Source organism: Epinephelus lanceolatus, chromosome 21, assembly GCF_041903045.1.
Source record: "Epinephelus lanceolatus isolate andai-2023 chromosome 21, ASM4190304v1, whole genome shotgun sequence".
Taxonomy (NCBI): Eukaryota; Metazoa; Chordata; class Actinopteri; order Perciformes; family Serranidae; genus Epinephelus; species Epinephelus lanceolatus.
The window spans coordinates 14159772-14181584 of record NC_135754.1 but is presented as its reverse complement, the minus strand read 5'-3'; the positions used below and the strand labels follow the sequence as shown (position 1 = coordinate 14181584).

General features: G+C 41.7%; 2 protein-coding genes across 4 annotated transcripts in view; both read right to left on the bottom strand.

Annotated features, from left to right (window-relative positions):
• Window positions 1–11856, bottom strand: part of mrtfba (myocardin related transcription factor Ba) — a 32683-nt gene extending 20827 nt beyond the window's left edge. For 2 of the 3 annotated variants that reach the window (XM_078163608.1, XM_078163610.1), the window contains exons 1-2: window positions 11678–11856; window positions 4394–4488 (exon numbers count right to left, since the gene is read on the bottom strand). The gene's annotated coding sequence lies outside the window, so the exon portion shown is untranslated. The remainder of the gene's footprint in view (window positions 1–4393; window positions 4489–11677) is intronic. The other variant, XM_078163609.1, reaches the window with a different exon arrangement.
• A 1217-nt stretch (window positions 11857–13073) lies between these two features.
• ercc4 (excision repair cross-complementation group 4) lies at window positions 13074–20600 on the bottom strand. The gene is made up of 10 exons (XM_033610934.2): window positions 20305–20600; window positions 18127–18307; window positions 17630–17825; window positions 17281–17488; window positions 17012–17192; window positions 16772–16903; window positions 16546–16650; window positions 14479–15145; window positions 14273–14385; window positions 13074–14133 (listed from the first exon to the last, which is right to left on the bottom strand). The coding sequence occupies exons 1-10, from the start codon at window positions 20479–20481 to the stop codon at window positions 13394–13396; spliced, it is 2700 nt and encodes an 899-aa protein (XP_033466825.2). The 5' UTR covers window positions 20482–20600; the 3' UTR covers window positions 13074–13393.
• Between the last annotated feature and the right edge of the window lie 1213 nt (window positions 20601–21813).

Sequence of the window (21813 nt, the reverse complement as noted above, 5' to 3'; positions counted from 1 at the left end):
ATAGCGACTGAAGAAGATGAAAGTGTTGTAGGTCTGCATCTTGAATGAAAAGAGAAGGAATGAGAGCAGTATGGTGGCCACAAGGATGTTACATGACAGAGCTCAGTGGCCTGCCAAACTGGGAGCGCATGCTGTACTGCAGGGGCTGCCCCAGGGTGAAAAATGCTCAGAAAAGCTTGGGGACACTTATATCTTGTAGCCACTAAGGTGACGAAAACAAGCAAACCCAACAAAACTGTGAAGGAAGCTGAGGAACTAGTTTATGTTGGTAGAGCTGTGGTCCATTTGACGAATGACGTTAGCATACAGTTAGCAATGGACTTCACATGACAATACTCACAACGTGGATTAATAGTCATTAGGATTCATTTGGTGGCACACATTTTGACCTTATGACCTTATGTTTCAGCTTTTTCGTCTCTCCTGTTTACCATGCTGGTGGATCTGAATGAATTATACTTTGGTGCTCATGGTTAAAATGACCTACCAGATTGAACAATGGATAATCTAACCAAGCTAAGGTTGTGTGGCATGTACATATTGACAAAAGAAAATACAACACTTGTATTTTGACGCGTGATGCTACGCCGACAAGCCAGTAGCCAGTAATTATTCTGAAAGCCATGACTTTGTTTATCTAAAAATTAGACAAAAAACAACTGTCCCAGGCCTTGCTTTGTTTCTATAATATTAAGCCTTTCATTCATAATTTCAGGGAGGGAGGGAGGGACAAGTGCGCTGAGTGTCGACCAGCGTCGAGCTGACAAGTGTTAGCTGTTAGTTTGCCATCCTTTACAAACTTAAAAACTGTATTCATTGTTTGAATTTGGTGATAAGAGTTTCATATTCTGAGAGCCGAGACTTTATTTAAAATCTAAGAAAAAAAAAAAAAAAAAAGACAACAAACTGAGATGTTGACATATAAACACATTTATCTAGAAATGAGCCACTGTGACTTTCTGACTGCTTTTGACAAAGCACGTCACATATACAGTATACAATATAATTTGACTATTGATGTATTCATGTGTTGATCACTTTAATGTTACAGCTGGTAAAGGTTTAAACTTGTACTCTGATTGTAAATAAAGTGTCAGAGTGCATACAAAAGCATAAAAGCATAAAAGCAAAATAGAGCTTGTTAATCGAAAAAAGTTCCAAGGGGCGGATCCCTCCGGCTAAGCCACAAATGTCCTCAAACCCAGGAAATTCCTCTGGCAAATAACAACAAAGACTAAAGTTAACTGTCATTAAAACTGACCCCATTTTACTCTGCTTGCTCTCAAACTTGCAGCAAATACAGAGTTGAAGTTTCGCCAATATCGTCTGACGCCACTCAGCTAAACTCCTGTTTCCAGGATAACTGAAATGCTCGCCTGGACTTCAGCTCATAAAGGTTTTCGTCACCCACCGCCATTTTCTCGGGGGAAAAAGACATGTTTAATCATTCTTTCCCACTTGCCTGATTGGGCAAATGAGCTTCTAGATTTACTAGCCCGACGTGGCATGTTACATGCCCAAGGCAAGGGCTTTCCTTCATTGCTGAGCCCTGCTGTGGTAATAGAAAGTGGGGAGAACAATTAAGAGAAAACCTAAATGAGCTGCTGATTATGTGCTGGAATTCCTTCAAGTAAGTGGAGAAAAAAAAAAAAAAAATCAGACCAGAGTTGTTGCACTGTCTTTTTTTTAAAAATGTTTGCATTTTTTCCACAATTATCCCACCTTATTTTCTCCTATTTTTTTAACAATCAATGAATAAATGATTAAACTAAATCAGCCCTAGCCATAAATGAGAAAGGTTTTCCTTGGGCTACGTTTACATAAATATACAGAGTACTGGTGCTGTTTGTCTATACCTGGCAGTCGAACCATCATACATTGAGTGACTACAAGTAATTATTTCACAGTCGCAGCTTAAAACCCGAAACCCCTGTCTTTAAGACTTCCTGTGTACTTTCTAGTAACTGTTACCTGCTATGTCTGTGACATTTTGGGAATGTGCATTCAGCCCCATAATCAGACATCAAGTATTAACATGAGAGTCAACTCCAGTTCACTTGTCATTTACTGGCAATCTGAATTGGTGCATGTTGAATCTGGTGACGACTGCAAAATTACCCTACTCTGTAAAAGGTGGTTCCTGACCCGCAGCCACTTTCTGGGCCCTTAATGATGATGAAGTGCCACTAAAACGCCACGCTGCAGACGTTATTCAGGCCTTGATGTTCAACCTCAGTGGTTTTCTGTGACAGAAGTGCATTAACAGATCTCCAGTAACAACATCATGAGTGATGTACCAGTCTCTGCTCTGTAGCATGTAAGCACTTCCCATAGATTACAACCAAACTGTGCATCCTGTGGTGCAAGGCCTTTTCTGGGCTGTTAGAAAGGGGACTCTACGAAAATTGACTCTGGTCATCGTGGTATTCATCTCTCTCTGGTTGTCTTTCAGTGAGAGTAGGAGGTCATTAAGCAATGAAATTTAACATCAGCCACCCAGGTACTACATTTCACTCCTCACTGCAGAATAATCTTCCTTCTCTAACAAAGAGCTGGAACACAAACTGTGACAGAAGAATAAACAGCACTTAATTCCCTTTTTAAGTATCTGGCCCTTCATGCAGAACTAATATCCTTAGTTAAATTATCCAACTTTATGTGCTCCACATTTTGATTGGGATCACATAAAAGATAAAGTCACTAACTTTAGCGTTTTAGTCTGATAGGATAAACTGATCCAAGCTGTAGATCTTGAAAAGGAAGTTTGATAATATTAGTTTCACTTAAAGGTTTATGAAGAAGTACACAAACACAGATTGTTTGTTGCTGCCTGCCGCAATATCCACGTTGACTACAACATATCTATTTCAAATCAAATAGCCAGTAAAATGAATTAATTGAAAAATGCGCTACTTTGGCTCTAAAGCCACCTGCCTGCAGTTGTCACTTTATAGCCTTGAAACAGGTTACACATCACGAGTCGGAGCCTATCAACACTTAAGGCTTCACATATGGGCAAAGATGAACGCAGACTGGAGCTGCCCCAATGAGGGCATGGTGCTGTGTGCTGAAAGCAAGACTGCATATTACTGAAGCAATAAACATCACAATCTCGTATAAAAGTTGCAAGAACGGACCCAGTGTTTCTGCTGGTAACATTCTGTCCATAGTAATAGTTACTGGATGTAACTTTATTTGTATGGATACAAAAACTGAAAGGAGATGAAGAGGGAGTGAGACGGCGCCTGGATGCAGAGATGTGACAAGAGTATCAAAGTAGAAGTCAACCCATTCATCAGTTTGGCTGATTAATCGGCGCGATCAGATGTTTTACAAACTGTTATTATTGGCAGAAATTGCCTACGATGTGGACGTTGGCAGCCTCCACCAGTCCTGCATGAACATACATCACCGACCAGAGCTGACGAGGGGAGAGTTGTGTTAAATGCGATGCAAAAAGGAGCTGATCAGAGTGTACTACTCCACACAGAGCAGGTCCCTTCTGTTGTGTGACTATGTCTCAGTGTACTGTAACATGTATTCACATTAAGTCTTAGTCTGGATTGCAACAGCTGTTTCGGCGCTATTCGTACTAGAGCTATAGTCTGTGATTGAGTGAATGCCACCACTTCCTGTTTTAAATTACAAGCCTTCAGTGTTTCATACACAGTACAGCCATATAATAGGTTTTAACCTAGTCTTGGTTTTTATGTTTTATGACTCACTGAGGAAGTATTTTGAGTATCCGATATTACAAAATTACAAAAATACAATTAAATCTTTTTTTTTTACCAATTACAAAATACTCAAAGTATCTGAAATACAAGATTTCAAATACAACTAAAAGACATATTGCCCATCTTTGATCCGCGTTTTACATGCAGTTACATACACAAAGTCATGGTGAGATTCTAAGGTTGAATCTGAGGAAAAATGAAAGCTCAAAAGATAAAAAATTAGTCCCCCTTCAATTTTTCACAGTTCAGTGCCAGATACATATATTTATTTAGTGATGTATTACTTTGACTTAGATGTTTAGTTGATTTCTGACACAGACAAAAAAACTTTTCAAGGGTGGGGGGTATCGGCCGATTAATTGGCTTTTGCCAAACCATCACAAATATATTGGCCTTTAAAAATCTATTGTTGGTGCAGTACACTAACAATACAGACACTCTGTACACCAGACGTTTATAATGTGAATCTGCCGATGCGCATTTGGACAGTTCATATGAGTCAGCCGTCCCTCAGTAGGTCACTGTGCGTAGAGACTTCAGTCTGCAGTGTAGTTTATACACCTCACTGATAACCAGATAATTATACCCCATTATACCCACAACTGTTGATGAGTCAATAACAATAATACTCCTTCAGTCAGTGAGTTCATGCCTACCTGAAGTGGCAGAGGACAGCAGGGGGGGGGGGGGGGGGGCAAGAGACGTCCGGGTTAATTGCTGTCAAGAGTCACACTAAGCCATGGAGTCAAACCTGCAGGAGACAAAAAGGAGCTAATATAAATATCACACATGCAACTCGAAGAGATGATCCAGCAGGATTCGACCTCTATCCTGCACACCAAAAAGATTGACACTGAATAATATGTTCAGTTGTGTAATGTCTTTTATATCTAATTTTCAGTGAGTTATTGTAGGAAGTCTTTTCTGCCTCAGTCTCTCTTCCAGTGTTTATTCCAAAGAAGTAACTTCTGTCAATGAAAATGTAAAATACTTTTTCTAAACATAAAACAAACAAAAAAGATATAATATTACAGCAAACAAGATTAAAAAACAACCCCCCAAAAAACTGAATCAATTCAAAAGGAATACATTTTAAAGAGCCAGGGAGCAACTACAACAAACTAATTCAGTATTATGCTTGCAAATGAAAACCCATTCAAAAATAATCAAATAAAAACACATACACGCACAGTGCCGAACCAGACACTGATGTAGCATGAATAGATGTGTTTGAAGATAAGTGCAGAATAAACCAGATGATAAGTGCCACTTAAAGATGCCTGAATGAAACTAGCCGACACTCAAGGCTGCATCGAGGTCTGATTTGATGTTTTCGGGTTGCTAGGAAAAACCTGCAGTGGTCTGTATGACAATGGAAGTGGATCCTCCGTGCAGAGACAATAGAAACTCTTAGCGCTGATGAATTAACAGCTTTAATGGAGCATCAAGCTGCAATCTGAGGGAAGAGACTCTCAGAATAACAATCAATCAACTGCGCACATAGAAGCTTTCAGGACTCTTTAGGCACTGAGTATAAAAATAGATAACTAGATTATGGTTTGACTGATGTGTCAATTTACTGACACTCTGGGCAGATAATGGTCTTGTACTACATGCTATGTTATGTTTGCTTATGTAGGTACCTCCCTGACCACAGCATCACAGCTACTGCAGTGAATATTTGCTTCTGTTGTGGCTTTGATTTCTTGAAGCGTTTATATATACATCTCGGGGGAATGCTGATTCCTTGAAGGTTTATGGCATTAAATAAAAACAATAATCACATACAGTACAGGCCAAAAGTTTGGACACACCTTCTCATTCAATGCGTTTTCTTTATTTTCATGACTATTTACATTGTAGATTCTCACTGAAGGCATCAAAACTATGAATGAACACATGTGGAGCTATGTACTTAACAAAAAAAGGTGAAATAACTGAAAACATGTTTTATATTCTAGTTTCTTCAAAATAGCCACCCTTTGCTCTGATTACTGCTTTGCACACTCTTGGCATTCTCTCCATGAGCTTCAAGAGGTAGTCACCTGAAATGGTTTCCACTTCACAGGTGTGCCTTATCAGGGTTAATTAGTGGAATTTCTTGCTTTATCAATGGGGTTGGGACCATCAGTTGTGTTGTGCAGAAGTCAGGTTAATACACAGCCGACAGCCCTATTGGACAACTGTTAAAATTCATATTATGGCAAGAACCAATCAGCTAACTAAAGAAAAACGAGTGGCCATCATTACTTTAAGAAATGAAGGTCAGTCAGTCTGGAAAATTGCAAAAACTTTAAATGTGTCCCCAAGTGGAGTCGCAAAAACCATCAAGCGCTACAATGAAACTGGCACACATGAGGACCGACCCAGGAAAGGAAGACCAAGAGTCACCTCTGCTTCTGAGGATAAGTTCATCCGAGTCACCAGCCTCAGAAATGGCAAGTTAACAGCAGCTCAGATCAGAGACCAGATGAATGCCACACAGAGTTCTAGCAGCAGACCCATCTCTAGAACAACTGTTAAGAGGAGACTGCGCCAATCAGGCCTTCATGGTCAAATAGCTGCTAGGAAACCACTGCTAAGGAGAGGCAACAAGCAGAAGAGATTTGTTTGGGCCAAGAAACACAAGGAATGGACATTAGACCAGTGGAAATCTGTGCTTTGGTCTGATGAGTCCAAATTTGAGATCTTTGGTTCCAACCGCTGTGTCTTTGTGAGACGCAGAAAAGGTGAACGGATGGATTCCACATGCCTGGTTCCCACTGTGAAGCATGGAGGAGGACGTGTGATGGTGTGGGGGTGTTTTGCTGGTGACACTGTTGGGGATTTATTCAAAATTGAAGGCACACTGAACCAGCATGGCTACCACAGCATCCTGCAGCGACATGCCATCCCATCCGGTTTGCGTTTAGTTGGACGATCATTTATTTTTCAACAGGACAATGACCCCAAACACACCTCCAGGCTGTGTAAGGGCTATTTGACCAAGAAGGAGAGTGATGGAGCGCTGCGGCAGATGACCTGGCCTCCACAGTCACCGGACCTGAACCCAATCGAGATGGTTTGGGGTGAGCTGGACCGCAGAGTGAAGGCAAAGGGGCCAACAAGTGCTAAACACCTCTGGGAACTCCTTCAAGACTGTTGGAAAACCATTTCAGGTGACTACCTCTTGAAGCTCATGGAGAGAATGCCAAGAGTGTGCAAAGCAGTAATCAGAGCAAAGGGTGGCTATTTTGAAGAAACTAAAATATAAAACATGTTTTCAGTTATTTCACCTTTTTTTGTTAAGTACATAACTCCACATGTGTTCATTCATAGTTTTGATGCCTTCAGTGAGAATCCACAATGTAAATAGTCATGAAAATAAAGAAAACGCATTGAATGAGAAGGTGTGTCCAAACTTTTGGCCTGTACTGTACATAAAAAGCATGTATTAAATGACAAAAACAAAAAGCCCCCATAAGCCAAACTATCAATCTGATGGTAAATGGATTTCAATTGGTGAGAGCAAAAGACAAGACACAGGAAGTGACGGCAGGATTCCAACAGTCAGAGCACTACATGCGGTGTGTGTGTGTATGTGTGTTGGGGTGAACGCGGGTGGGTGAACAAGTGAGAGAGAGAGAAAGGAGGCTATGAAAGGAACAAACAACTGTCACGGCTGACAGGGCGTTGTGGGATAAACATCGGAGCTGCCCCAGCAGAATCAAAGAGCGGATCCAGATGGCAGGCACTGCGTGTTGCTCTGCCCCGGACTGCTCTTTTAATGGCACGAGGCAACAAGTACCATGTGTTCATCAAAGGGTAACGCAGGCACACGGCACAGACACGTACCAGTAAACACACGACTAGAGTCAGAGGTGTGCTCGGCAATAGAGGGTAGAAAGTGGTTTGGGTAGGTCGGCGTAGTATCATATCATTCTGCTACAGCACACACTTGAAGTCAATCATCAACATTGTAACATGCAACCACAAGTAATATTAACAAGCGCACCCTGTCAACACATCGCCTGCTTTCTTTGCTACACGTGTTGCCAACAACCTGTGATCTGGTCCACTCAACACTTCATCAAGGCAATGATGAAGAGAGTCATCTCCGTAGATAAAACTTTATCACCACCAGCAGGGAAAAACAGCACTTTACTGCATTTCTTATTCTTGAAACAAAACAACACTGATATGAGGTATCAATGTAATGCAGATAATGATAGTCAGAGGCAACAAACAATTTCAATCAGTATTTATACAGCTAGCAAGGAAGGCAAAGAAAAGAGTTTGTGGAGTGCTTGGAGTATCAGTCATATCCTGGTCTGATTTGGAAAGTCACAAAATGAGACTGACAAGTCAAAGAGCCCTGCTAGATACTGAAACAAAAGACCCAACAAACTAACAATGCCATCTACTGATGCCTGTACTCTCACTGGAGTAGCTAAAAATACATCGCTGTTAGAGACTTCTCAATGAGACGCTTTATTTATGGGACAATAACACTGCCATTACCCAACAGACTTCAGTTTGATTTATTCTATTTATTGTTTATTTTTGCAAGGACAGCACACGATTAAAAATAATTTCACTAGAGTTAGCTTGCAGCTAATCTGTTGTCCCTTGCCAAGTGTATATAAACAACAGAGCAGTAAATACAACACATTAGACAGCACAATAAATAAAAGTCCAACACTGTAAAAAAATAAAATAAAATAAATAAAAGCCAGTATGATATACAATATGTAGAGGCAAATACTGTTGATGACACTTTTGTGCTGACTTAAGCCGGAGTTTAAGGTTGGCTTACAGAGTCTTCAATCGCCCCTTTTACACTGCCTCTTCAAGGTAGGAATTTCATGCCATTATGCCACCTATATTTACCAGGAAAGCAGATTGACCAAAGGAGGCCTTTCTGAACTTCAGTACCCAGCCACCCCTAGCAGACGCTCTGGTCCTACTGCCACTGCCTTGATAGGCCAGGCATCCTCTAGCAGGAGAGGGTGCGAGATTGTGAATAGTTTTAAACATCAGGCAATCATCGGGTTAGAATTAGAAGTTGTCAAAGTTGAGGAAAGTAAATTTAGGACAATTCTGACAATCCCTTTGCTTTATATCTAATACTTTTGGGATTTCTTTGTTGAGTGAGTACACATGCTCGAGTGTGGTTGCACCTGCATGTGACCTCATTGTTGTGCAGTAAGACAATGAATGTGGTTTGTAGATATTCCTCAACATGCCCAAGGCTAACTGTGGAGCATAATGCAATGCTAGCGTCTCGGATCCAGCTAAATTCATCAGGGAGGATTCTATAATTAGGCTAACAAAAAAACAAAAACTGGTTTCAGGTTTCATCTGTGTTCTATTATCTGCAGCACTAGAAGTTCAGAGTTTAACTAGGTAATCTATTATGTCAACAATTTAGTAGTATGACGACAGTTTCTGGGTGTGTCCGCCCCCGAGGCTGTTCTTCTTCTCACACAACCATATAAAGCCATATGCAGCGCAGGTGAGAAGCTTTATGACCTTCGACGGCAAACATCTTCCTGATTGTCTTAATTGTTGGCTGATGGGATTGAACTAAAAAAATAAATAAAAATTAACAACAACAAAAAACATACAACCTCTTTTGTGGGTGTGGAGTCAAGATGTGAAACAATGTGGAACCTACTATTTCATAATCCTACTTTGAGCAAAAACAATCAGCAAATCAATAATTTTGCAGCCATTCAGTAGTAACAAACACAACTACAGCGCTGTGTATCCACAACAGCAGCAGACACAGAGATACCACCACTTCGCAATCTGTGCATACCAGGTCATAGGTCAACTTTACTACAAATAGGTCTGGCTGTGAAGCCTTCACACGGCACTCACACACACATATAAACACTCACACATTCACTCAACTGACAGCATGTGATAGCTGAAAACTGCAGCCTTGGTCTCAGAGTAAATAAACCATAAACTGTCTTGGGGGTCTGTTTTCAGTTAAAGGACATAAAAACACCACTGGCAATTGTCTATGAAAGAAAAATGTGATGAAACCATTACACAGCACAACTGTAAAAAACAAAAGGTCTCCCATCCTGTCGAAGCTTTGTCTGAAAACTAGATATCCTGTGTCCTGGATGACCGGGAACCGCCTTAGAAAACAAAGACCTGCTGGGTAACATCTCAGAAAATGAAATCAGGGGAAACCGGCATGATTATACATATCATTATGCAGCTTAAGCCGATGAACACCACCTTATCTAACAAGATCTTGCTTGCTATGTTGTGTAATAAGGCTACTGCTTATATCACCTAGCCCTATATGCCATTAATTCTAAGAGATGCCAATGGAATGTACCATACACACACACGAACGCAGCATGAGAACTGGTCCATACCAAACTACAGTCTGAGTCTGCAGTTTTCTGGGCCCTAAATAGACAGTGTCTGGTTCCAACAATAACGTCTTCTTTTATCCAGAGATAAGACAGAGATGATGTCATCACTGTGGCTCATTCACTCCAGTCACTGTTCTGCTCTGTTCCCACAGACACACATGTGGGGTCGTTTCCTTCCTGTGGCTGCCTTTGTGGACTCTGCTGAAAGGGTCTTCTAAAAAAGCGGTACAAAAGGATCAATGGCTGGAGGCCAAACACCACTGGACTGTCTCACCTATGAAAAGAAAGGCCATTACAGCCAAACTTACAGCAAGTGTGCCCTATAATTAGGGTTATGTAGGCTGGTTATATAAAGAAGTTTCTGAGAAACTAAAACAAATGTGAATGAACTGCCTCGTGTGGCGAGCTTCTCTGTGGGAAGATAACTCTAGCATGTCAGTACTAATTACTCCTGCAAGTCAAAGGAGTGTGGTTTGCAGGAATCACTGTAAGGGGAGAACCAATCTAAAATTAGTGGACAAAAATCAGGTACTATAAAATGCAAGCACATCTACCTACACTGTGATATTTGGTTTCATTTTAATTTAATTCACTGCAGGGAGAGACATGGAAACCCTTGTCTGAGGTGATCTGAGCAGACAGTCTCCCTGCAAACTAATACTGCACTGGGGGGCTGGAATAAGCAAAACACGCAGGGATATATGGCCTACAGCCTTGGGATAATTACTTTCCCATCCTACCACGAGTTCAGTGTTTAAGTTAACGCTAATAATTCACACTTTTCAGACACAGACTGTGACTGGATGGGGCCGCCTCTGAAATCACCACATCCTGCCTGTCTGTATAACTCACACACACCGCGACCTGTTTGGATTTGCTGCAGCACTACCTCACTTTGCTCGCTTCAATCGATTGGCAGGCAATAAGATAACATCATCGGGTTTGTGTAAGCGCGAGGGGGCCTCATTACACCGCGTGCGTGGATAGTATTACTTGAGTAACAGGGGTGCCAACTCACAATACTGCTTGCCATGCCCCAGCATTCAGAGAGCATCCTGGCTCAAGAGGAAATGGCTGAGATAAACATTCAGCGCACAAACACCATACTCACAAACAATGACTTGACAACTTACTTGTTTAAATAGCGAGAATACGTTTATCTATATTAGTATTATTGGCTGACATGGCTGTCGGATCCACCACAGCCACTGTTATCGCAGTGGTGGAGGCGGGTGGGTGTGGGATAAGCTAACGCTGGCTAGCTACTTTAAATCTGACAGGTGAGTGCGCTGCGGACAGTGCCAGTCATAAATGACAACCTACCGCGTCCGTAGCCACCATTCCTGGGACTAAACTATATATCTTATGGTTAATTACAGTCAAACCTTCGTTGTCCATGCGTTGCGGTGCAGTCTTACCGAGCCTCGCCTGCTGCCTCTGTCCGCATATCACAAAAGCTCCTCAACAACAACCTCCTCACAGTTTCGCTAGTTAGCTCGGGTTAGCTAACACAGGCTAACATGCTAAAAACAAGACAGCGCCGCCCCGGCTCTGTGGTCTTACCGAAATGAGAAGAGGTGAAACCCGAATCCGTCCGTGCTCCGGTTCACAGTGAAATTTCCATAATGTCAGCGGAATTAGGTTGTGTATTTTGTTGTTTCCTCTAGCTGTGAGATTGAAGTTTATTTCGCGGAGTAAAATGGCTGCGACTGGTCTAGCTTCGGATGCAGAGTGACGTCATGACGCTGGAAGCCTTGGGGGGCGCAGCGGAAGGATCGCTGCTCTCTTTTACCGGTCAGCATGTACGAAATCACATTATGATTCATAGTTAAACTATACCAAACCTCTGTTAGGGGATAAAATGGGTTATAAGATTTTTCTCATTATTAAAACTAAATATGCAGGAAAAACTGTTACTACTGCCCTGTTTATATTAAGTAAAAGCGTACGTGTGAAGCCAGATCACTCCTGTGAGCTGCACTGACTAACCACTTGCCATGAGGAAAGTGTTTCATACTGATGGATTGCATCAGAGCCCGAGAACAAGAACATCATGCTCTGAGAGTGATGGTTCAACTGTAGTTCAATAGATTACCTCATAAAGGACGACTGTGGAAAATAACAGACAAGGTAAAAGAAGGCAAAAGGCAAATTAGAGTTACTAAAAGACTGTAAGTGTTAGTATGAAGCACTGGTATTTGTAGAGATAGAGATCCATTTTCCAAGACTTGAAACTGTTGTGGACAAAAAGTAGGAATCCAAATATACTTTTTCAACGGCGTAAGTTATGTTTCAACTTAAAATGAGAGGTTTGGAGTTCCACCTTACTTATGTTTGTAGTGCGGTTGGACAAATGCATGTTTTAAACATTGAGGGAGACAAGTCCCCAGTGTGCCCCCTGAAATCTGTGCCGATGCACATTTTACTTCTGAACTTTTAATGGACAGCTGCACTTGTTGACACTCTGGACTTATTTGACATTTTTTGTGCAACTAAACACCCCATATGTAGTGGTGAAAAATGTATTGAGATCTTTTACTTTATAAAAGTAGCAATACTAGTGAAAGCTCTGCATTCAGACTCCTAAAGTAAAAGTAGTAGTATTATGAAAATTAGGTTTTGCAAGTGAAAGTACTCATTGTGCAGAATGACAATCAGTGACAATGACATTCAGATTTATACATATTATAAGGCTGGATTATTATTAGTAATTATGTATGTTATGTGTGTTTTTTGTTTGTATGCATTTGTCCCTTTGTTTGTTTTTCTCTCTGTCCGCTTTACCCAGGTCTTTCCTGCAAAAGACATCTTGATCTTAAATACATAAAGTACCATTCATTTTTTGGTATTTGAGCATTTTTTCCACCTCTGACTAACAGTGACTAGAGTATATGGTGCTGCCAGCTTTGTCTTTCTTTTAATTATTTCAAATTCAATCAAAACAATTACAGAACAGTTCTAAAATATTTAAGGACTTTATTATTTTTCGCCACAATATTTAAAAAGATCTCACAAATGTTAAATTTTCAGAATAACCTAGACATTACAATAGAAAAAGCAGTTCATTCTGTACATTAATATAATACATATTTCACTTTTGATGACAAAATCTTGTACTGTACAAATGTAACACATGAATTCAGTCTGCATCGTTCTACAGTAGCACCATTGCCATCTTAACTTTATAATGCAAAACTAATATGTACTTACATACATAAGTCAGATGAAGGTGAAAGCACACCTCATTAACCCCTCCAGGGGAAATTTGTTAACTGTCTATCATGTCTGTTTGGCCTTCTGCACAGGAGCAGAGACGTCGGCGACATTATGCAGAAACTCATACAGCAGCTTAGCGTTGGTAGCATTCTCGAGTATTTCTGCCAGCGTCTCCTGGCTGAATTTGGCTAAATCTGCCAGGCTGTCTGCACTTTTTATAAGTGCCCTACAGTTTTTCGTATTGACCCCAGGCATTTTCAATAGGAAGTCATAAGGTCCGGGGTTGTAGAGGTCTGCCGATTCAGCCACTGTGTCTGACTCGGCTGTGACTGCCTGAGCTGCTGCGGCGTCGGGCTCGAGGCGACCTTTCTTCAGTTCCAGGAAGAGCTCAGCTGTGGCGTGTGGGGACGGGCACCAGAGTATACGGAGCCGAGGGAAATGCAAGGTGAGTAAGGTGAGTTTTGAAGAAATGTCGTTGGACGATATTTCATGACGGAAATCCGATCGGGCCATTAAGGAAAATGGTTTCGCTGGGTCAAACTCGATGAGAAGCACTGGTTTTCTGTAGTAGCGCGTCATGGAGAGACACTGGGTGTAGAGGCGGCCGCTCTGCAATGAGCCGATCAGATCGCTGACACTCTTGCGCTCCACACATGTGTCCGGGGTGAGGATGTAGTCACCTACTTCCAGGGTGACGGGCTCAATGTCCAGCCCACGACGGTGCAGCAGGGACGGCAGTTCACTGCGGAACTCCCGCATGTCCACAATGACTCGTGAGGGCTCTTTGGGCTGCTCCTGGCCTCCTGATTATTGGACAGGACATGGAAACACAAAATAATGAGACAGTTATTCTAGAAAACTTGGGACACTGTTCAGGAAATTTAAAGAGAACAAAAAACAGAGCAAATTTAAACCTTTAAATAATGAGTTAAATAGACATGCCTGCATTGCAGGTGTTGGTGGTGGCATTGGCGGGGTCTAAGTTTCTAGCAAGGTCCAAATTGGTGTCTTGTCGCCCCTCCCTCTCTTCTGGGATAACCATAGTTGCCTTTTCCCTGCAGAGAAACACACATACAAGCACCAATCAGAAGCTGACACACATCAACAGATACTCATATGGTACTTGAGGAGAAGGAAATGGTTCTGACCTGATCAGATGTTCAAAGGCTTTCTTTTCCTTCGACAGCGCCGTCAGGTACTTCTGTTCTTCCGTCGAGCCTCCATAGATAAGGAAATACACCCTCAGCATCTTTCCGGGCCGGCTAGCTTTGTAGATCTCCAGCTGGCGGACAAAACTGATTTCAGCGTCGTACAGCACCACAAAGCTGGGCTCCACCTCATGCAGCACTCGCGTCAAGCTGTGTGGGTCAGTGAGGCCTTTAAGTGGGTGAATAACAGTCAGCGGCTCCTTCAGGACACCATAGTAGGCATCTGATGACAAATCCAGCTGCAGCTGTTCTTCCTCCTCTCCATCCTCCCCCATCAGTTCATCCTCATCTCCACTGCTGCCCATCACGGCTGCTTCACCTGTCTCCTCTTTCCCCATCATCTGGGTCAGGGTCAGGGAGGGCCTTTTTTTACTCTTTGTGGGCTTTTTTTTCTGTGCAGGCTCCTTCCCCTTGGCTCCTTTTTTAGGCCAGCCGTTGCCCTTCTTCTGTGTGTCGAGTTCAAAGGCAGCAGCTGCAGCTGCCGCAGAGTCACTTTTACCAATTGTGCGGGCATAAAGTCGGTTAAGCATCCAGTCAGAGCCGTGCCTGATGTACTGCTGCAGCTGGGCACACGTCCTGTCATCACTGGCACAGATTAGCACACGACCTGGGGGCAACATGTTCGACAGTTAGACAGATACACACGCACATGTCAAGGTTAGGTGAGTGTGTGCATCCTTCTGGCAACTAATAGTGATGCATTCACGCTGACTCACATGGCTTACTACAGCGGTTCCAAACTTTTCTGTGATACTTGTTGTCATGACCACAACTCAAGGAGTTCAGAGCGCTCCGGCAAAGATGTCAGCAAGGCGCCGCAAGCAAAAAGCTTCATTCTCATTAAAAACAATTTCCCAGGCCGCCTCCAGCTGCTGAAACGCTTTCTGTGTGATCAGGGCCTTAATGTTCCATTGTGAGACAAGCCTGTATCCTCAGAGACTTCCATCAGTTTTAGCTAACTGTTTCAACTTCTCTGATTTACCTTTTTATTTTCAGCAATAATTTGCAACATAACATGAGTAAGATCAAAGAAAAACAACTAAGGATACATTAGGAACAGTGGAAGGTTGAGATTTGGAAGAAGCCAAAGCTCAGAAACCATGTTCAAAGCAAAGAGGATTACTACACTGAACCTTAAATAAAATAAAACCTGTTTATGTTTTTTTGTGACCTTGGTGCTGGTGAGGATGATTGTCATTTTGTGTTCCACTGCCCTGTGTACACTGACTTGAGGAAACATTTGTTAGTTATTTAAAAAAAAAATGAGTTGAGCAACCCCTATTTGTTTTGGTTTTCTGAAGGTATTGTGTTGTGTTGGCTCTTTAGCAAGATTAATAGAAAGCCTAATGCACCAAAACTAAGACAGAGAATATTGTATCCACCATAATAAGTTTTTTTGTGTTATGGAAATGTATTGTTTGGTCATAGTTTCTTTTTGAATTTGAAGCACTGGATTTTTATGACTGGTCATGTGGCCATCACGGTTGTTGTTGTCCAGTGATTTGGCTTACTGATACAAGTAAGTGGAATGCAGCCATCGCTGATCTTAGTAGTTCAACCTTGTTCTGATATGACAAGCAAAAATATCTGCTGAAAGAAAGCCCTATCCCATAGTTGGTAAACTCTCAAAATTCGAGGGGACTAGTTCTCCTTCACTGTATGTACTGCAAGTATCACATGTAACATATGTTTGATTAAGTCAGTAGCAGTAGCAGTAGCAGTAACAGTAGCACAAGGCAGTGGGCCAGGATTAATCAGCACAAGTTAAGGATGACTGGGAAATGCCAGCTTTGTTTAAGATTTAATTCAATTTGCAGACTTAATCTTCTTATATGCTTCACCTATGCAGATTGAGGTCGTTTCAATGGACGACAAAACCACCTTTTGGAAACTAAAAGGTAGTTTCTATTTTGTTAATACAGTCCATTATATGCAAATCCATAGATTAGAGATGACACTGTGAACATGATGGACCCCTGCAGCGCTTTAACAGAACTGAGCTCTGACCTGGTTCATGCTGAGGGCTCTTGTTCTCCTTCTCAATCTCCTGCAGTACCTCAGTCAGAGCCTCCCACTTTGGGCTCTTCTCCAACACCAGCTCCCGCTTCAACTCTGAAACACACACATACACCAACCTTTAGTCATTTTACATCAATACACATACAAGCAGATAACGTTGCTGTTATCTACTCTGAAGAACATGTTGTCAGAGATCAGTTTGTTGGTCAGTTACCTGAAGCAGAGGAGGACTTCTGTTTCTCTGCCTCTGCTCCCACTTTGAGTTTCTTCTTGCTCTCAGGGTAGCGGTACACTCGACCTCTGGCATTCATGAACATGGAGGTGCTGGAGTCGAGGAACAACCACCCTGATGGTCACAACAACAGGCGCGATACAATCAGACATGGATAAAGGTGATTAATCATAAAAAATATTTTTCTTACCCCAAAGTTCTTCCAAGTAAGATCTTGTTTACCTGAGTTGGATCCGAAGATCTTTTGGCTAGAGCGCAGCGACTCCAGCAGATTGAGGAAGGTGACACAGTCGTACTGGGTGAGGTAGAGCAGGAGAACCCTCAGCACTTTCAGGTCCTGGACCAGGGCCTTGGTCTTTGCTCCCAGCTGGTGCCACAAAGGGTCCAGATAGTGACGGATGGTCTGGGAATAAAAACAAGCAAATTTTTTATTTCAGAATAAAATTCCACACCAAAGCAGCTTAATCGATGTCATTAACACAGTGACAGACCTTTTCAAACGCGTTGCCTAACGTGTTCTCCAGGGAGAGGTCCTCTGCCTCCAGGGTGGGGTTGTAGCGCTTCAGCTCCTTCAGACAGGCGCTCATTATGTCCAGTATGGAGCTCTGGATGGCCCTCATAGCCGGCGTCAATGAAACATGGAGCTCCACAACCTCTGGCTTGTGTCTGTCCAGCGCTGAGTTTACTGATGCTTGAAACCTGTTGAATGAAGCAGGTTAAGAGAGCAAAGGCAAAGAAGAATGAGGGAAGAATGCAGTCTCTATTAAATTACAGATGTGCTTTTCCTGCTGTGGCAGGTCTAAATGTCTGCTGTGAAAAATGTCTTATGTTCTGTCAAACCTGGGCCACAGGTAGAGCTTCTTGACAAAGAGGTTCCTCATCACACGCTCCACCTGGCAGAAACCAGAGGAGAAGGACGTGGCCTTGTCGGTGAAGGCTTTAATGAAGCCGGTCTTGTTCTTCTGTCTGAACAGGCGGAGGATGAAGGCCTCCTGACACGACTCGATGATTTTATGGGCACGATACACCAGGATGCCTGCGGGAGTGATGTGCAAACATAGTCTGTGCATGTTAGTCTGGGTTTTTGTTTGGCACTGAGACCACACTGAGTGACTGTTAGCACTGAAATGTTCTTAACCAGGTCCAAGCCAACTAATCAAATGTTAAAAGATGTTAGGTGTAAAGGTTTTTGTAATAACTGACATAAAATTGCAGAATACAAATACAAAGTACACAATCAAATGTTCTTCTTTAAGTAAATGAAACTAATAATTGTTGGTGATGAAATAAAACCACACTATATAGTCATTTTAGCCATGATCCGGTAGTCGTCTGACCTGATATGAGGTGAGCAGGGATGCGATCAGTGAGGAAGTCGACCACCAGGATCCGGCTGGTGACAAACAGCACTCCTCCCTCAGTGTAAACATTATAGCGCTCCGTGCTATTGACGTCACTGGTCACTGTCCTGGGCAGATGGGTCACACCCTCCGCTCGCAACTGCTCTGTGAAATACTCCTGTGAAGGGAGGACAAGAAAGAAAGACTTTTGTTAAACCTGCTCTAAGTACCTTTACACACTGGATGCAGCAAGATGTAGCAGTGAAACTCTGAACTTTGATACTCCAGAGTCATGCAAGACTGTCAATATTATGTCTCTGTAAGGTCTCCTTGCTTACTTCAGCCAGTCCATCACACTGTGAAAAAAGGGCAGGGCATGTGGGACTACAGCTTCATAAAGTAAAAGCATAAAATGAAAATGTTTTGATGCCACAGTGCAACAGGCCACTGGCTGCTCCCTCTATGAGGTGTGACAATAATGCCCCAGAAATTTATAAAAGAATCAGACACGGGAAGGCAGCCGAAACTAAAAGCACTGAGTGCTGTATTACAGTAGTGTAGTTAATTATGACATATAGGCTATGTAATGCTCAACAGTACTGTAGGGCTGCAACTCACAATTATGTTTGCTACTGAATAATCTGTAGATTATTTTCTGGATTCATTGTTTGATCTACAATACATTAGAAAACAGTGAAAACAGCTTGTTACAATATACTAGAGCTTAAAGTGACCTCATCAAATGTCATGTTTTGTCCAACCAACATTTCAAACCTACATATATTGAATTGACTATAATGTAAGATTAAAGAAAGCAGCAAATCCTCACATTTGAGAACCCGGACATGTCACATTTTTGGCATTTTTGTTTGAAAAATTACATAAATGATTAACTGTGCAACAGTCAGAAACATACTATGTGTAGTTTTTTTTTTTTTTTTTTTTAACCTATTACACTTACTGTTTATTACTTAGTATTACACGAATTGGATAATTGGATGTATTAAGGATATGGTTTTTAACTGCAGCACCTTACAGGAGTAGCACTCCTAACTTCATTTTGTTTTTTAATAATACATTGATAATAAAAGGCGTTCTGATTCTGATGATCAAAACAGTTCCCAAGTGATTTTCTGTCCATCAAATAATCGATTTATTGACTAAGCGTTGCAGCTCTACTGTATAAACCCCATTAAGAGCATGGAAAAGCAGGAAAAGCACAGATATAAATAACAACATTAATGATGGATCCATTACATTAGCTATGTGTCCCAGTAAGTCATAACAGTGAGTGAGCGTGGACACTATCAGACCCCTGAGACTGGCTCAACTGAATGGAATGCAGCCATCAATAATGTTATTAATTCCACCTGTGCTTTTCCTGCTTTAACAAATCAAAATACTACCACTACTACTAATAGTAATAACAAATGTGATTTTATGAGGTGCTTTACTGCTTTTCAAAACAAAGTTACAAAGTGCTTTACCAAAATAAATGGAAAAAAAATAGGGATGCACGATAACATCGGTACATCATCAGTATTGGCCATTATCGGCTTTAAAATGAACTATCAGAATTGCAAATTTTCACAATGAATGAATATTACACATGTTGAAAAGTATTGTATTTCATGTCTCCATCTGCTGGTGGGCCATTATGATACCAGTATGCATGCAATAATTTCATTACAGAAGAGCCCTAATGAGTACGAAAATTAAGTGGGGAAAAAAGTGGATATATCCATATCTGTATCAGGTACTGGCCAAATGAGTTGTTATATATCGGTATATCGGATATCGGCCAACAAAAAACAATATCATGCTTCCCTAGTAGAAAATGATAAAAACAATTTAAAACAGTTTAAAGGCTATATAACACTGGGCAAAAGGAGCTAAGAAAGAGTAATATGCGCCAAGTAAAATAAAACAAAAAGAAATAAATAAAACGATAGGACTTAGTGATTACGGATTATTTTCAAACAGATATATTTCTGTAAATCACGCTATCTACAAGGCTTCTTTCTTTACATCTCGAGGAACTAAACAGTTTATATTTGTAACGTTATTCATTTTAGCCTCCTTGCTGCCACACGTCGCCTGGTTAGCAACGGTCAAGTTATCAGGAGTTTAACACAGACATGTAAGCTAGCGTCAAGCTAACGCTGTTTCCCTCACCTGTTCAGGTGTGGTGGTGTTGAGCAGAAGGACCAGGCTGTCCTGCTCCGAGTAGACCCGCATGAACTGCAGCAGGATGCGGTCTATCCCCATCCCCTCCGCCACGACCAGCAGCCCGTCACTACCGAACAGACTCAGAAACATCTCAGTCTCAAACTCCAGCAGCGGGCCCGCCATCTCGGAGGCACGCGAGCACTACAACCAACAACTTTTCTTTTACTCCCGGCGATAAAAGTTAGCTATAATCCACAAAAATCATTGTGAGACAGACACTACAAGTCCACTTGCAGCTGTTAGTCAATGTTTTGAAGTTGCACATCCGGTCACGTGACAGTAAAAACAAACGAGAACGTCACAGTTGGCGTGACGTTTAAGACCCGGCGCCACCCAGTGGTGTGGAGGATTACAGCGGGTTAAAGACAGGCATTAAAACCAAAACCTTTCAACTGTTTTATATCTACTGATGTCAAATTCCGCTGTATCAACTTCATTATGCTTTTACACAAATTCAGTTGCTGATGGCTTATTTAATATGCAAACAATTCACAATGATTTCAGTGTTTTTTTTTGCTTTATTTCTTCGTAAATATCTTTTCCACATTGTCATAAAAATGAAACTCCTCCTTGTTGAGAATTTCCTGCATTTTTTGTGAGATTTGAGAGTTGACTGCACACCAGACCCAAATTCATGCACTCCTTTTTGTTTGCCTCTCCAGTTTCGACTTCCCAAACACACAACAATTTGATGTCAGATTTTCCCATAAGTGTGTGAATGCACCAGTTATGTTAGGAAAAAACAGTCTCTGCTCTCAGATGCATTCAAACAGAATGATAATGTCACGTTGATTTCAGGACATACTCAAATAAAGTTTGAACCACTTTGGAGAATGGTTAGTAGTGCAGTATACATAATTTATTTGGTAAGAAAAAAAAAAAAGAAACACCGCAAGCCTAAATTCTGTTTTAGTGGTTTTTTCTTCCCGAACAAAGGAAAATCTTACAATATTTTGGCATTAAACACCACATTTTAAGATCTTTAATATCATATCTGGTTATGACCTGCCAAAAATAGCTGTCTTATGGATGCATCAGCGCAATGATAACAGTATCAGACTCACGAAAAACTCACACCAGTCAAACACCAACCCACGTGCTGTTAACTGCAGCAATAAGACACAATCATCAAACAATAAAATGGGCCCAGAAATACAGGGTACGGCGCCAATAGCTGTTTTAGTGACAGTATTAACATGTTTTTGGGTGGATTATTCCTGTAATGCACCGACAGGAACAGTGCTGTAATATGCTTGCATAACAAAGCCTGCCAGCTGGGCCTTTGTAGAACTCACTGTTGTGTCAGCCCATATTTCTCTGCCATAACAGAGGAGGGGACCAGAATAGGTCTGTGCTCATGAACGGCAGCAGAGGAGCAGGACGATGCTGAGCCCACCGCTGCTGACACACTACACACACACAATACAAACATACAAACTCACAGGGGTGTTGTTA